Genomic DNA, 17158 nt, shown 5'->3' on the forward strand with positions numbered 1-17158 from the left:
TTCTGTTAAAATACATTTAAAACAAACTGAAAACATGTTGTCAGCACAGCTTTGCGAAATCTGTGTCTTCTTTTCTTATGTTGATTTATTTCCCTTGCAGGAATCGCAATATTCCCGGCGTCGAATTGTAACTTCGTTTCTCGAGTTTTTTTTTTCAAAATCAGTAAAGAAAACTGCAATAACACCAAACTTTTAACTTGTGATTCAAGAGAAAAAAAATAACTGTATCCATTTTTATTCTTCAAGTGTGTGTGTGTATCAGTGTATCAACACATGCATTTGATAATCAGTTATATTTATACACAATGTTTTTTTTGTTTTTTTTTAACTAGCATACATTAATTAATGAGGCCCTAATTTTGCTTCTGACTGTTGGATTATGTATTGTGTTGAAAGTCCATTGCTAGTCTTAAGCTATTTTCTATTTTGTTTTCAGGTTGTAAATTGTGTCTCTCTGGACACATTCTTTGTTTATTTATAAGTCAAAACTGGTATACTATGCCAAACATTTTGTTTCATGATAAACTTCGATGTACATAGATATCGGAAGATGTGGTATGAGTACCAATGAGACAAAAGAGGGACGAAAGATACCAGAGGGACAGTCAAACTCATAAATCGAAAATAAGCTGACAACGTCATTGCTAAAAATAAAGGACAAACAGACAAACAATAGTACACATGACAGAGCATAGAAAACTAAAGAATAAACAACACGAACCCTACCAAAAACTAGGGGTGATCTCAGATGCTCCGGAAATGTTAGCAGATCCTGCTCCACATGTGACAACTCTATATCTAAGTAACAGTTTTTAAAAGTAAACCATTATAAGTCAAAACGGAGCTTAGGCTCACACCGAACAAAAATTAACAACATATTTTATTTTTATTTAAAATCATGTTTTTATTACTATTATAATTAATCTCGGCATAAGAATATTTGAGGAGAGAACAAAAATCATTCGTCTCCAGTTGACAACCTATCAAAAACTCACATAATAATAGTGTTACACTATTTCAAAGGAGTCTGGTCCAGTTATCTTAAAAGTGACTGATCTGAACATTGAAAAGTCTTTTGCTTTGACAGCCACTATATGATCTCTGATTGATTTCAACACTGGTGGAAATGATTCAAAATTCCCTGCAATACTAGCAAGTTCTTTGTCCCACTCCCAATGACTATTAGAGAGCCATGGACGTTTCGAATCTGCGTCAATGATCATTATCATCTCGTTATAAGTTGGAATACAGACAGATCCCTCTAACATCGCTTTGATAAATAAAGCCTCGTGATCTCCATATGGAAAGAAAAGTATATATAGTCTCATAAGTCCCATGAAAAAAATAGTAGAATATTGAGGTGGCAAAACATACTTGTAGAGATTACATACGACTTTATTTTGTCCAACTTCTAATAAGCCCTCAGGAAGGAAAGATAAGTCGTACCTAAATCCGGTACAATAAATAACTGCATCAATCTGTATGACGTCATTATCATCAAGAATAATGGAAGATGATATAAACCTTTTAAAACCGGACGTTTTTTCGATAACATTCCCTGGCAATACAGTAGTTAGCTTAGAACCTCTGTGGCATAAATATACCTTCAAAATAAAATAATTATAGAAATATCAATAGGAGTTAAGCTGTATTGTTTTATATTTAAAAAAAATATATTACTTAGGGTATGAATTTCAAAACTGTATACATTAAACATACAAAAATATTCCCTGGTATTTATCGTATTATATGTTTCGGGAAAAGTCGTAGAATTCATTTAGTCATGTAAGTTACAAAGAAACAAATCAAAAGTAGAAGATTAGTCTGATGGTCAAACCCATGACGAACAAATGATCATTGAAATCAAAAATGATAGCAATTGTTGTATCCAACTAGTTGTAAAACTCTCATAATATAGATTTTAGAAATTATAAAGCTGCACACTCATGAGACCGTCCGTTCGAGTGTCCAAGTTATCACATAATCACAATTTTTTGGCAGATGTAATCATGCAATTATTAAAAAAAAATTGAAACAAAATAACCAATAAATGATGAATAGTTATCAAAGCTACCAGGATTATAATTTAGTACGCCAGACGCGCGTTTCGTCTACACAAGACTCATCAGTTACGCTCATATCAAAATATTTATAAAGCCAAACAAGTACAAAGTTGAAGAGCATTCAGTAATTGATTATTATTATAATCAAATCATGAAATATTTTTTTCTGGTAATTAAATAATAACTGTAAAAACGGCCCAGTACTCATATATACAAAACCCTACGAGGAGTTTCACTCCTCTTTCTGCAGATGCAAACTTGATATGTATTTACCGTTTTTGCATGTTTTGAAATGTCGTGACAAATATCCAGTCCTGAATGACTCGCTCCCAACACCGCTACATTAAGTCCAGCAAACAGTTCTGGGCGTCTGTATTGTATACTATGAATTACCAATCCTTCGAATTCCTTCTCGTTATCAATTATTGGATAGTTTGGAATGGAACAGTTACTTCAAACAGAAAATAAGAAGTAAACTATTATATGAACAAGCCACTTAATTAAAAAAGAAGTAACTGATAATCGAAAATTAAGGTTTCTACTGTTACAGTAAGACTGTCAAGTTTGTAGTTTAGGGTGGTACCCAACACTAAGGTGCTCGCGTCATTATTTATATAAAGAATGATGAGGATGACGATAATAACAATGTCTGGTGTCCAGTGGTTACTATAACATACATACACCCAGAGGTTTTATTTTAGTAAAAAAGCATTTTTTTTTCGCCTTAAAAGATTAAGTTTAAGTGATATGGGAAATTGCTAATTATTTCCATTTACTAATTAAAAAAAGTATTATAATCTCTTAAAAAATGAGTGCTTCTGAATGAGTGCGTATCTTGATTTGCCATCTCCAATAAATGGGTAAAATTATAAAAAAAAAATTATGACGTGTTGATAATAGCAACAGTACTATACCGCTGTTCAAAAGTCATAAATCAATTGAGAGAAAACAGATCCGGGTTACCAACTAAAGCTGATGGAAACACACTACATTCAAGAGAAAAACAACGGATTAACAGACACACCGAAGTGCAACAAACGATAACATATATAAGAACCAACTATTTGAGAACAATTGCCACATTCCTGACTTGGTACATGACAGTTTAAGAAAACCAATGGTGGATTGAATCTGGTTTTATAGCTAGCCAAACCTTCCGCTTATATGGAAATGATGCAAAAACTGGTTATTATGGAGCTTCATGACTAAATTGACTTAAGAGAATAAATAGCCAATTAAAATTAAACTTTGTCTCACTGGCTTTTAACTTTAATTTGTTGATAGTTTCTAAATTTACTAACTTAAAATTCGAGAAAGATATGTACAATCAGAAAACAGCAAAAACAAAGACTGGCATGGATTAAGACATTGGAAGTCCTGTGACTGACATGGATTAACACATTGGAAGTCCTGTGACTGAATGGCAAGGTTCATATCAACTCTAGTGTAGAGTCGCGTGTTTGACGTCAGAATGTAAACATCACACAGGAAGAGGTATAAAATAATTTTGTTGTTCAAAGTATTTTCAAATAATAATAGAACAATAACATAATGGCATTATAATAGAACAATAAAATAATTTCAAATTTTTGTTATGGGACCGGTTTACATAGGACAAAGGTATCAATATTCTTAAATCGTCTGTATTTAATAAAGGTATAACAAATTCATTATTTTCAAGGGAATCATAAAGAATTGATAAGTCTAATTTTAAATTAGAAAATTTGAGCTAAAGGTCCTATAAGATAAAAGTTACCCATTACAAACTATAACAGCATCAAATTCTTCAACATGACTGTCATTCTTTTTTCTATTGTCTCCATATGTTATCAGCCATTTTGTATTCTGGGTATTTTCAGAAACGGGTTTAACTGACTGTACTTCGGTGTTGAACTACAAACATTGTCATATGCATAAGTTGAAAAAAAAACAATTTGAAAATGATTACAAAAAACAGCAGTTTAGTGAATCTCGAAAGAGTGTATGCAAGCAGTTCTTTTCGAGTATCACCAGCCCAGTAGTCAGAATTGTGTTGACATGAACTATCATTGATATGGTCATTATTATAAATTAACTGTTTGCAAAACTTTGATTTTTGAAATACCAAAGCATTTCCACCTCAGGTATAAACCAGCTGTATTTGGCAAAAGTTTTAGGAATTTGATTCCCTAATGTACTTTATTTTGATTTTTTACTGTTTTTGATTCGAACGTCACATATGAGTCTTTTGTAGACGAAACGCGCGTATGGCACAACTATATATTTTTTTAATGCTGGTAAATATGATGAGTTTGTTTACAACCACTATAGGTTGATGTCAATGGTGGTGGAGTTTTTATACCCCGACTGTATCACCAGCCCAGTAGTCAGCACTTCTGTGTTGCAACTAATTATACTGTAAACCAACTAATTTTCAGGACTTTCGGGAGAAGAGAACTATCGCGAATATAAATCGTCGCGAATATGTGAAACTTAAATTTTTCTTTACTCAATAAATTAAATCGCCGCGAAATGGGATATAAAGGGCTAAAGTCGAAATAAAGTATCTGCGAAAATAAGTTGGTTTACAGTGGTTGATGTGGTAATAACTTTAGATGAACTGTTTACAAAACTTTGATTTATTTTTTGAATACTTAGGCTTTTCTGCCTCAGGAATAGATCACCTTTAAGTTAGCTGTTTTTGGTAAAACTTTTACCAATTTATTGCTTTTCAAATTAGAACTTTTTTTAATCTTCTTTTTATTTGAGCGGCGTCACTGATGCGTATTTTGTAGACCAAACACACTTCGGGTGCCTATACAAAATGTTTAGTCCTGGTATCTATGATGAGTTTGTTTTTATTTGAAAATCAGTTTCAATATGCCACATGAATTCTGATGGGACAAACCTAAGCCTACCTTGCGATGGTCGGATTCAGTGCTATACTTTACTGGATTTAGTCCTATTTAGCTTTAATTAATGCTTTGACATCCTGCAAGGACATTTGTCTTCTAAAGAAAACGTGTTGGCCTCCTGATGTCCTTTGTTTGATGTTTTATTTTGCGATCGTCGGCTTTGCTCTTTCAACGAGGTACGGCTCAAATGGCCTTTCATTCGGGTAAAGTTGACATTATTGCCTTTGAGTCATTGTGGCAGCAAGTGCATATGTCTTACCTTGATATATTTCCGAATATTACATTGGTCAGCAACTTTGCGAATATAATCTAAAACATCCCGTTGCGTAGGAAAAGTTGGACATTCTTCGTCCATGGGAAAACCATCTAGTTGCATTAATTGTTTTGGACGATTAGTCCTGTAATAAAAAGTTAAATGAATATAAATGAAAGATATGCATTAGTAATACGAATGTTTTGATTCAAAGTATTCTACTAAATTTTCCTTATTTTATTTTTTCCTTTTAGCTGATGCTTGTTTTTTCGTCGTTTTTATTCTTTACAAGTGAATTATCGGTTTTTCTTCAACTATTGGTTTTTGAATTTTAGATTTGTATCTTCTAACTGCTGTTTTTTCGTCGTTTTTCTTCTTGGCAATGGAAGTGTTTTTGGCCTTTGATTGTCCGTTTTTATCTGTTGACTGAGCTTTTCAGATTGATTTTATCACTTACTTCTACTGTAATATATATCCATATAGATGAATATTGGATCATGGTTTTCTGTCGGCTAGACCAGTAAGTGTACCGCAATTTTGAATAAAATTGTATCATGGGGGACAAGAAACATTTTTCACACCTCAAAAAAAAATAGTAAGAACAGAACAAACAAAATCATTATATCCGGTTGTTTTTTTAATTTAATCAAGTCAACCTTTGCAAACTTTCATAAATTATACTTACTGATGATTTCTATACATAGCGGAGTTAATTTTTCGTCCATATACATCTTTATCCGTTTGATCTGTGTAAAGCCATAGACCTCCAAGGTCATAGTTCCTCTCAAAACAAGTCAGTAGAAATTTCTTGTTCTCAGATAGCCGTCTCAAGGCAGAAATGCCCATTATGCCCGCTCCAATAATAGCTATCTTTTTTTCGTCCATCTTATGACTGAAATATGAGTGTAATAGTATTACTTTCAGTTATGGCATGGGCTGTAGAGATTAACATAATTATTACTGTTGGCATCAAAACCAACAATTCCAACTTCAGGACTATTACACCTGTGAAAATCCAATGCATAGCTTACGTTAGTTGGAATGTTTGTAAAATTTGTATTGTTGGTCATTTCGTGATAGGGGCAATAGGGGTTCTGTTAACAACATCTCAATTTTGGCAAAAACAAAAAATGCAAAAATGCTGATAACAGTTAAGAAAGTGAGTTGAAAACATATTTTAATTGATCTCAGATAACAGTTAACAACACCTTGAAAAAAGCCAAAACAGGTTAACATAAAAAGGCATTGCCCCCTTCTAGAATCCGTATATGTTAAAAAAAATAGTTTTCAAGATTATTGTAAAAACCTAAATATACGAGTAAATAGATTTTACTTGGGCAAACTATATAATATATACAAAGTATAAATTAGACTGTGATTGTCCTGATGGCTTGTAGTTAATAATCAACTTAGAAGTTAGGGTCCGGTACTGACATGATTTGTAACAATTTTTGAAAAGATTAAAATAAGAAAAATACCGAACTTAAAAAAGAAATTCAAAACGGAACGTCCCTCATGAAATTTAAAAACGAATAGCTCATACAAACCAAACTTACTAATATAAAAATTTCAAGTCGATTAACAAGGTTCCAACTCCTTCAGGCACAGTTATCTCTGGACGTCACTTTTGGGGTTTTTTTTATCTCCCAACGATACTCTATTTTTTTTATAGATACTTGGCTTTCATATATTTAAGGGATGACTGTAAAAAATTCTATTTATGAAGAAATAACATTAAAAATTTGGTGCACACTGAATAACGAGCGTAGCGGGTTATTTAACAGTGTGCATCACATTTTTTAGGTTATTTTGAATAGACAGAAAAAATATTACAGTCATTCGTTAAGGAATTTAATGTTGGATGTCACGCGTCTTCTGATTGGCTGACATTATTTTTGTTATCAGCCCATAGACATAATTTAGTCCCGTGACCTTGACGTCATCAACGTTTTTTCGTGATTTTCTACGGTTTAAAATGGAATTTAGAATCAAATTATAAGAAATGACTGTAATATTTGTTCTGTCTATTCGAAATAACATAAAAAATGGGGTGCACACTGTTAAAAAAAAAAACCTACGCGCGTTATTCAGTGTGCACCACATTTTTTATGTTATTTCTTCATAGACAGAAAAAATTACAGTCATTCCTTAATGATTCTCTAATTCTTAATTATATTTCAAACCGTAGAAAATCACGAAAATAACGTTGATGACGTCACGGTCACATGACTAAATTATGTCTATGGGCTGATAACAAACTAACGTCAGCCAATCAGAAGACGCGTTACATCGTAAATTAAATTATTTGAGTTTAAGCGTAATTCCTAGTGTAGGTAAATACCAGGCAGAAGCTAGCGAATAATAGCTAGCGGACAATAAGCCAGCAAACAAAAAGGCGATATATCGAGAAACCAAAAAAAACAGAATAAGACAACAACGGCCGTTAAATCAAGAACTATTCAAAAAGTAGGTAAATCCAGAATAGAGATTTGGACGGAGGTGCCGTATACCCAATAAAACCCAGAAGTGCATTCGTATCAAATCAAAACAACCTTTTTTACCATTCAATACATTGGTGAATATTAAGAGACACATGTCTGCTTCAACATGGAACTTTTTTTATTTCAGTAGGGGGTCTCCTGGCATAATTTTAGGGGGGTGAATTTTCATGGAACATTCCAGAACATCAAAGTTAAATTTATTCTAGACACATTTAATGGTAAATGATGGTATATAATTATGGAGAGAACAATTTGCAGCAGCACTTTGAGTTTGGAATATTCAAAATGGCCGCCGTTACCATGGAAACAGCAAAAATATGAAAAACTTCAAAATGCTTCAAATTTAATGAAACTTATAACTAATGTTGACTAACTTGTGTAGAATTGACTTGAATTCTTCATATTGAATTAAACTTTACACACAAATTAGTTGGCATCAATGATACCGCAGAACAATGATGTGGGGTCCGTTGTGGTGACTTTTGTGTTAGCATCCTTACACAGGATTACTTGTTTGTTTCATTATAGTGTCCCAAAAAATACATCACTCCACTCTGGCAGTGATCATATAACATAATACGGTTGTTTTTCTATGTCTTTCTTCTTCAACAGAACAAATGTTATCAAAAAGACGAAGAAAGAAATATTTGCTTACCCGATCATAAATCATGGTTTTTGCAGACCAGAGAAAACTTGTCTGTAAACCCGTATGAATGCACAACATTTATTAAGTTGAAAAACTGATATGTGAACAATTATCATGTCTACGCATACATTTACTTCTACAATCGAGAAGAAGGTTATCGTATATAGTGTCATAGTAAATTCAAGTATCTGTCTTCATTCATTCTTACTTAAAACGACATTTCATCTTTTATCTCGTCAATATGGATGTGCAGGGACCTATTGTTAGCAATTCAACTTTATTTGCAAAGCTTATTATAAATTTAAATTGAATATCTAAATCTAGAAAGTCGAAAAGGTTCATTCAAATTCTTGATTTGTGTAATTCGACATTAATAACTTGTAAATTCCGGAGATACAATTAGAAAGTCTGGTTCAGGTAGATCCCCTTTAAGTAAGACAAATAACAATCAAAACCAATGAGTAAACAAAGACTCACAAAACCAAAAGACATTTACATCAACAGTTATACATAATACTTAAGAAACAACACGAACTCCACTAAAAACCAGGAGTGAAATCAGGTGCTCCGGAAAGGTAAGTGTTTGCATCATTTCGATCTGCTGCAACATCAGTTTAATTTCTTTGTAATACATATTCCACATCTTCTCAATTTTTTCATGCAGTAACATGCTTTCCATGAGTTTTCCATGGCATTTGCGTATTTAATTAAATTCAGCCACTTGCCTTTCCTGACTTTCATTTCTAAAAAGTAGTTGAAGAAAATCAGTTCATCCTCCGCCTGTTCTATTAGATTGAACGTATCTGTGATTTCTGCAAAAGAGACTGAGAAAATAAATATATTTGATGTAACTTTCCTAGTTTTAAAAGATTTTAATTGTATGTTAAACATTCACAGAATCTTTAAAATTAAAATTGTAATTCACTGAGTGGGTGCGTCAGTCCCAAGTCAGGAGCCTGTATTTCAGTGGTTGTCGTTTGTTTATGTGTTACACAATTGTTTTTCGTTCAATTTTTGTACCTACATTAGTTCGTTAGTCTGTTAGATTTCTCGTTTGAATTGTTTTAAATTGTCATTTCGGGGCCGTTTTAACTGACTATGCGGTATAGGCTTCGCTCATTGTTGAAGACCGTACGGTGACCTATAGTTGTTAATTTCTGTGTTATTTTTGGTCTCTTATTGGAGACTGGTTGTCTCATTGGCAATCATACCACATATTCATTTTATTATTTGTATTAAAAATGCATAAAGTAAAGGAAAAGGTAGAATACCTCTGTTCAAAAGTCAAAACTCTTTTGAAAGATAACAAATTCGGGTTACAAACTACAACCGAGGAAAACACACTATATTCAATGAAATCTAAAAATACCAATATGGAATAACTGTTTGATATAACATACAACATGCCAATATGGAATAACATGTTACACAAAATGAAATACAATACGTATCCATGTTTTACTTTTTAATATTGTTCTCAGTAAGTTCTAACGAGCTCGATCAAAAACAAATAAAGGCAACAGTAGTAAACCGCTGTTCGAAAGTCACTAATCAAAACATTCATGTTAACACATTTCGAATAAAATTAGTCCCCTTTGTCATACTTGTATATCAGTTTCAGGAGAGAATATCGTTAAATGAGTTTCCCATGCAATAATTTACAAATGTCAAACTATGCTGGAGTGGACACAGACTAGCCGGACACAACATTGAGTATGCCCCATTTCAAAGACATTAAGACCATGTTTGCTTCCAATTGATCTGTGAATGCGTTTCCCAACGGTTCTTATTAAATGTTGAAATACTCCCCTACTGGCTACGGGGCGCCGAATGGTACTCTTGTGGTTTTGTACTCGAAATTCAATTTTGTACGGACAAATTTTTTAAGTGACTTTTGTTCAACAAAAATGAGATCAGTTTAACAAAATTAGTATCATACTACTAATTTAAAATTTTGTCATACAAAATTATCTATCAGCGGACAAAAGTCACTTTTGTCATGACAAAATTCATTTTACAGACTTGAATTTTGTTACATAATTTGAAAAAATTTGGCGTCAAAAGTGAATTTTTATTCAAATTAGTTTAGTTTGGTTTCTGTGAACTAATTTGCATACAAAATCGACTTTTGTTACACAAAATTGACTTTTGTGAGACAAAATTGACAAAATTGACTTTTGTCTCAACAAAATTGACCAATGTGAGACAAAATTGACTTTTGTCTCAACAAAATTGAATTTTGTCTCAACAAAATTGACAAAATTGATTTTTGTCTCACGAAAGTCAATTTTGTCTCACGAAAGTCAATTTTGTCTCCTAAAAGTAAATTTTGTTGTTACAAAATTGAATTTTGTCGTCACAAAAATGAATTTTGTCGTATCAAAATTGACAAAATTGACTTTTGTCTCAACAAAATTGACAAAATGGACTTTTGTCTCAACAAAATTAACAAAATTGACTTTTGTCTCAACAAATTGAATTTTGTCTCACAAAATTGAATCATACCTCACACAATTGACTTTTGTGATTTAATTTCCATATCAGGTAACAAATGTCAATTTTGTATGCAAATATGTTTATATTTGCATACCTTTTAGACAAAATTGACTTTTGTCCTGACAAATATGAATTTTGTCTACAAAAATGAATTTTGTCTACAAAAATGAATTTTGTCATGACAAAAATGAATTTTGTCTACACAAATGAATTTTGTCATCACAAAATTGAAGTTCTCACAAAACAAGTCTGTAGCACATAGTTTTGTAAGACAAAAATGATTTTGTTATGACAGAATTGAATTTTGTACAAAACCACAAGAGTCCCATTCGGCGCCCTGTACTGGCGGTCATAGAGAATCACCCATTAAAAGAACGAACAGACGACCAACGGACGCAAAGTCGTGGCAAAATATCAGCTAGGCTAAAGCTAGATGAGCGAATTAATAAAGGTATCAACCAAACCTAAACACTTCTCACCTTTATATACTGTAAATGAGCATCCTGTGTATTTATAGTACAACAAGTACTTGTACTTTTTTTTCGCGAATTGTGTATTTCAAACAAGTTCGCGGGTATTTATTTTCGCGATTTTATAAGTATTGCCTTTCAGTTGAAAGATTTGATTTAGATTCGCGTGTATTTCTTTTCGCGATTATAAACGAACCGCGAAATTCGTGAAAATAAATACACCGCGAAAATAAGTACAATTACAGTATTCATTGCCCGTTTGTACGGAGTTGGTTTTCTTCTTGTTGTGTAACTGACCGACTGTTACAATATTTTACATTTCATATACCGGTTAAGTCTTTATGAGGGTGTGGGCGGAGGTCACAGAATAGAGAATAATATAGGCATAAAGCATGAAGAATAGAGAAAAGGTAGAACGAAAAAATAAAGAATAATGAGTAACTAGGTGATAAAATTTAACAAATAGAGAATAACGGGTAAAAAGTAGAAAAAAAAAGAGAAAAAAAAGCCTAAAAATTGAAAAATACAGATATGAAGGACCCATCATCTAGTTCCTCTTTTATCAGTCATATAAAACTCTTCACAAAATTGTCATGAAGTGCACTTTTAAAGAATGCACAATTGAAATGAATAACTAAGCACTCACTTATTTCCTTCATAGTATCCGGAATACAATCACAGAGGGACTTATAACTTAACACTGAAGTTACTATTTCTAATTGTTTGAAGTACAGTTGTGGTATCATATTATCTTGAGGTTAGTGACATGTCTCGTCTGCTGGTCAATATCTAGGGAACTATGTCTGCAGACGCATGCTTTTTAAAATAAGTGAAATATTTTCTGATGTGAAAATTTGTATTGTGTGTAAATAATTGTATAAGTTCGTATGAACTTAAGGAAGATGGCAATATTATGTGTCTTAAATTGTAAATTATACCACGCTATAGCTCGTTTTATACAATTTGTTTCGATTTATGCTTGGTGTCCCTTTCCTCTTGGTACATAAATCCGCGTCAGTTGAACCCCATGGCAACATTTAATTCAGATGTGTTTCGAGGGGCTACCAAGATGCAGTAGATGATCCAAATAGCAAGGCACTAATATGTTTTCTTGATTTTTTTTTTAATTCTGATTTACCAGCAGTTTTTTTCTTAAAACGCAGATCGTGTTATGAAATTAAAACAGATGTGTTCCTTATCCCAAGGTTTGTATTGTAGATGTACTGGAGGTAACGTTGAGAATGTAACAAGTAAAAAAAAACTGAATTGTAGCTCCAAAAGGAGCATAAGGGGTAAAAAAAAAACCTGCTCTCTAATTCCGTAACTGTTTTCGAAACTTACCCTTAAAATAATATTTGTACTTGAGTTGATATCTCTCAAAACACATTTTTCTAGTGGGCGCCTCTCCGCTTTAACGTTTAAAGAAATCGACTAATTCATTTTTACAAATTGATCATTATATACTATTAATATATAATTATTATCCTCAGAATCTTCTGTTGAATCTTGGCGGTGCGATTCGAAGACACCATATGAGAGTAATAAATGTATTCACTTCTTTATCTTAAATAAATGTTGAAGGACGCCTCCGGTTGCGGGGGTTTCACGCTGCTTTGAAGACCTATTGGTGATCTTCTGTTGTTGCCTGTTCTATGGTCGGTTTGTTATCTCTTTGACAAATTCCCCATTTCCATTAATTCTCAATTTTATTTGTGTGACATGAACCGCAGTAATTTCGACCGATAGGGTATATCCATTGAGTGCCTTCTACTATTATCTGCTATTTGGTCGGTTTGTTGTCTCTTTAATATATTCCCCATTTCCATTCTCAATTTTATTTTGATTTGGGGTTCTTGGTGCACCAAATAAATTGAAATAAATTTAAGGGTAAGGATTTTTAAATAAATCGATATATGAATTTGGGATAGTTTTTAAAACCCAATTTCTAAACCTAAAAAATAACACAAAAAAAAACCTGACACAATTTTGATGGTGAGAAGCAAATCGTTTTGTTTTAAAATGGTAAAACTTTATTCTCCACCATGGTCGGTGCTAAATTCCACGAGAGTTCAAGTAAAGTGCATATACTATGGATTCATTATTATTCAGGTATTATTTTACCAATCTATGTGTATGTTATGGTTAAAGGTGGTCCACGAATTGAAATGTTCAACGAAGTGCATATTTTGTAAAGGTACATGTATGTATGCAGACTTTTATAAATCTACGAAATTGAAAAAACACGATAACACGAAATTGGTAACCCGGCGAAAAAAAAACACCATATCTACAGTAAGCATTTTTTTTTTTTTTTTTTTTTACTGGTTAATTTATTTTATTGAAATCTTTACATTTGTTAGTTTTAAGCATCGATAACTGGTACCTTATCCCGGCCTCGTTAACATTAGTAATGATATTTATATATACAGGAGTTAGTGCTTGTTAGTAATATTCACCAAATATATATATAAATATAATATACCGGTATAAATACATGTAAGTTAAATGCTAACAAATATAAAGATGGTTCAACATAATTCTTCATAAATGACATAACATTTAGTTTTGGATTTTAAGGAATCAAACAAAACACCATATCTGCTGTACAGTAAGCAGATTTAGGTAACGTTACATTTTTTAACGATGGGCTAACTATAATACCTAATAATGTCAGCCCCCGACAAGAAAAATGTGAAAACATTCAAAACAGACAACTAACGGCCTAATTCATAACAAAACTATTTAGTTGTTCGTTTCTTCCAATTTTGTCTTTGAGTGGGCCTCCTTTTTCCATTTTCTGTCATTTGACAGGCTATTAGTACAGACATCAAATGTTACCCTGTCAACATGTTAAAATAATTTCAACTTTTGGGAGGAATTATTGCAATTTGTACACCTACATGCGTAGTGCTTTTGGTTTGTTTGTAAAATTAAACATGCCAAGCACGACATGTGTTTTATAATTTAACTGGTAAATTCCTTTAAAATTAAGGAGGAGGTCTTTCGTAAATTCGACCTTATGTTAAGGAAAACAAGCTTATTGCAGCATATCCAATTATATTAAACGAGAGTTAATGTACATGTATATATAATAGTCAATGATACATGTTTTGGCGGTATGATACATGTGAAATGCTTGTTTCCTGCAGATTCAACAGACATTGACAGATGCATACAAGTAATAAATCAAGGTGTTATTCAAATGTTTCAAATTAGTTTCTTTAATTACTATTATCAAGATTTTAGGCATACATTTTAACTTATACAAAAATAATATAGCTCTAACGTCCAAACTTTCAGTATGGTGCATATATAATGTTACGCTCAGCAAAGTGGTATTCAACATTTTTATTGTTATTACTTAATATATAAAAACGAAGATGTGGTATGATTGCCAATGAGGCAATTATCCACAAAAGACCAAAATGACACAACAATTAACAATTATAGGTCACCATACGGCCTTCAACAATGAGCAAAGCCCATACCGCATATAGTCAGCTATAAAAGGCCCCGATAAAACAATGTAAAACAATTCAAACGAGAAAATTAACGGCCTTATTTATGTAAAAAAAATGAACGAAAAACAAATATGCAACACAAAAACAAACGACAACCACTGAATTACAGGCTCTTGACTTGGGACAGGCACATACATAAATAATGTGGCGGGGTTAAACATGTTAGCTGGATCCCAACCCTCCCCCTAACCTGGGATAGTGGTATAGCAGTACGACATAAGAACGAACTATAAAAATCAGTTGAAAAAGGCTTAACTCATCAGATAGACAAAAAATACAAGTGGACGTGGCTGGGTACTTATACATCCCGACAAAAAGACACAATGAACAGATCTGAGAGTACTCGCAGTTATCTGACAGCTAGTGCAAAGCCATTAACAACTAATAAAAAAAATCATGCCTTTAAGACTAAGCAATCAATCGGTACACATCCAACATACAATGGATTTAGTTTAAAGACGTCATAAACAGCTAGAGAAAAACATGACCTTGTGCAATGCCAAGTTACAGGTATCGACAGATTGTAGATCCATGAAAATGTATATGTATATGACATACTAGTAATATTTAGTCAGCTTTTAATCTAATGATAACAAAGTCAATATTTATACCAATTAAAACAATATTCAATGATCTTATTACAGTGTTGAATAGGTAACCTTTAAGAATAAGTTTATTTAAAGGAGCAACAAGTTTACAAGGATCATTTCTAAATTTCCGGGCACGGTTAACAACATTTCCGTAAAAATGAGGATGTGCTATCCCGTTTGAAATAAGTTTTCTACCGGTACAACCAAAATTAAAAACCAAATCTTTATATCTATGGAAAAATTTAGTAAAGGTTTTAAGTACTTTATGGTAACGATATCCCTGGTTTAATAATTTACCAGTAATACATAGGTTGCGTTCGTTAAAATAAAAAACGTCACAACAGACACGGGTATAGCTAACAAGTTGTGAAATATAAACACCGTACTAAGATGGTGCCAAAGGAACATCACCATCTAAAAATGGAAAATTAACAATAGGGAACGAAAAATCGTCTCTTTTGTCGTAAATTTTAGTGTGTAGTTTCCCGTTTAAAATCGAAATATCTAAATCCAGGAAAGGACAGTTATTACCGAATACATTTGATCTATTTAATGTAAGTTCTTTGGGGAAAATTTCAGCAGTATATTGAGAATATTCTTGATTATTTAACGAAAAAATATCATCAAGATAACGGTAAGTGCTGTTAAATTTATCAATTAAATGCAATTTTGACGGGTCTTTACTGAGTTTTGTCATAAACTGTGATTCGTAACAGTACAAAAACAAGTCTGCTATTAAAGGGGCACAATTAGTGCCCATGGAGATACCTACAACCTGTCGATGAACTTTGTTGCCGAAACGTACGTAAATATCATCAAGGAGAAAATTAACAGCCTCAATCATCTCATCACACCTCCAGTAAGTATATCTAGCATATTTACCTTTCTCATTAGAGAAGAAGGCTTTAAATGAGTTGCAGCAAATATATCTACATTCAGCTTTATCAAACGACCATTTAATTAAATAGGAAAACTTTTGTTTAATAAGATAGTGTGGAAGTGTAGTGTAAAGAGTAGAAAAATTAAAACTATTAACAGAATCAAAAGGACCATCAAAAGCCCGCAATTTATCTAAAACATCCAAAGAATTTTTTACACCCCAAAAATGGTTTATACCACTATGTTCATATATTTTATTACAATAATTTATGATAAGCTATTTAATAGTAGTTAATGAACTAGTAAAGAGCACTGACAGATAAGTTGTAGAACACTAACTAAAGGCCGAGATGAAACGATATTTAAATGGTTTTTTGTGTAGTTTAGGTAGCCAATACATAGTAGGGACCTTCAAATATTCAGAAGAAGCCTTAAGCTTTGATGTGGTTGTTATATGCTTGTTTACTATATGACTCTCTGTGAAGCGGATGGACTTGAATGTAGATGAATTTAAAATTTCACTCTTAAGAACGTCCGTGTAGTATTTACGTCATACCACAACCACATTGTTGGCTGCTTTGTCGGTCGGTACAAACACAAACCGCTTTGAAAGTATTTGAAGTTTATTTCTTATTCTGGAATTAGGTGTATTATGTACTCTATTATTTACTTCTTAATTATTTTCAAAATGTGAGATTCTCTTATCTACCACATTCATTCATTTATTTAAATAAGAATCAAGAGATTTTTTATCAGATTTTTCCCGTTTACACCATTTTTTACAAAATGAGGAAAGAGCATCTTTGGTGACTTGACGACACTCTTTCCAATCTAAGCAGGTTTCA

At 32.4% G+C, this 17158-nt stretch overlaps 1 protein-coding gene across 1 annotated transcript; it reads right to left on the reverse strand.

The window, feature by feature from the left end:
- Positions 1-930: 930 nt before the first annotated feature.
- On the reverse strand, positions 931-6128 carry LOC134686245 (uncharacterized). The gene is made up of 5 exons (XM_063545918.1): positions 5896-6128; positions 5217-5355; positions 3820-3956; positions 2337-2514; positions 931-1604 (listed from the first exon to the last, which is right to left on the reverse strand). Exons 1-5 carry the CDS (start codon positions 6093-6095, stop codon positions 1008-1010), a joined length of 1251 nt encoding a protein of 416 aa, XP_063401988.1. The 5' UTR covers positions 6096-6128; the 3' UTR covers positions 931-1007.
- Between the last annotated feature and the right edge of the window lie 11030 nt (positions 6129-17158).

This window comes from Mytilus trossulus, chromosome 10, assembly GCF_036588685.1.
Source record: "Mytilus trossulus isolate FHL-02 chromosome 10, PNRI_Mtr1.1.1.hap1, whole genome shotgun sequence".
NCBI lineage: Eukaryota > Metazoa > Mollusca > Bivalvia > Mytilida > Mytilidae > Mytilus > Mytilus trossulus.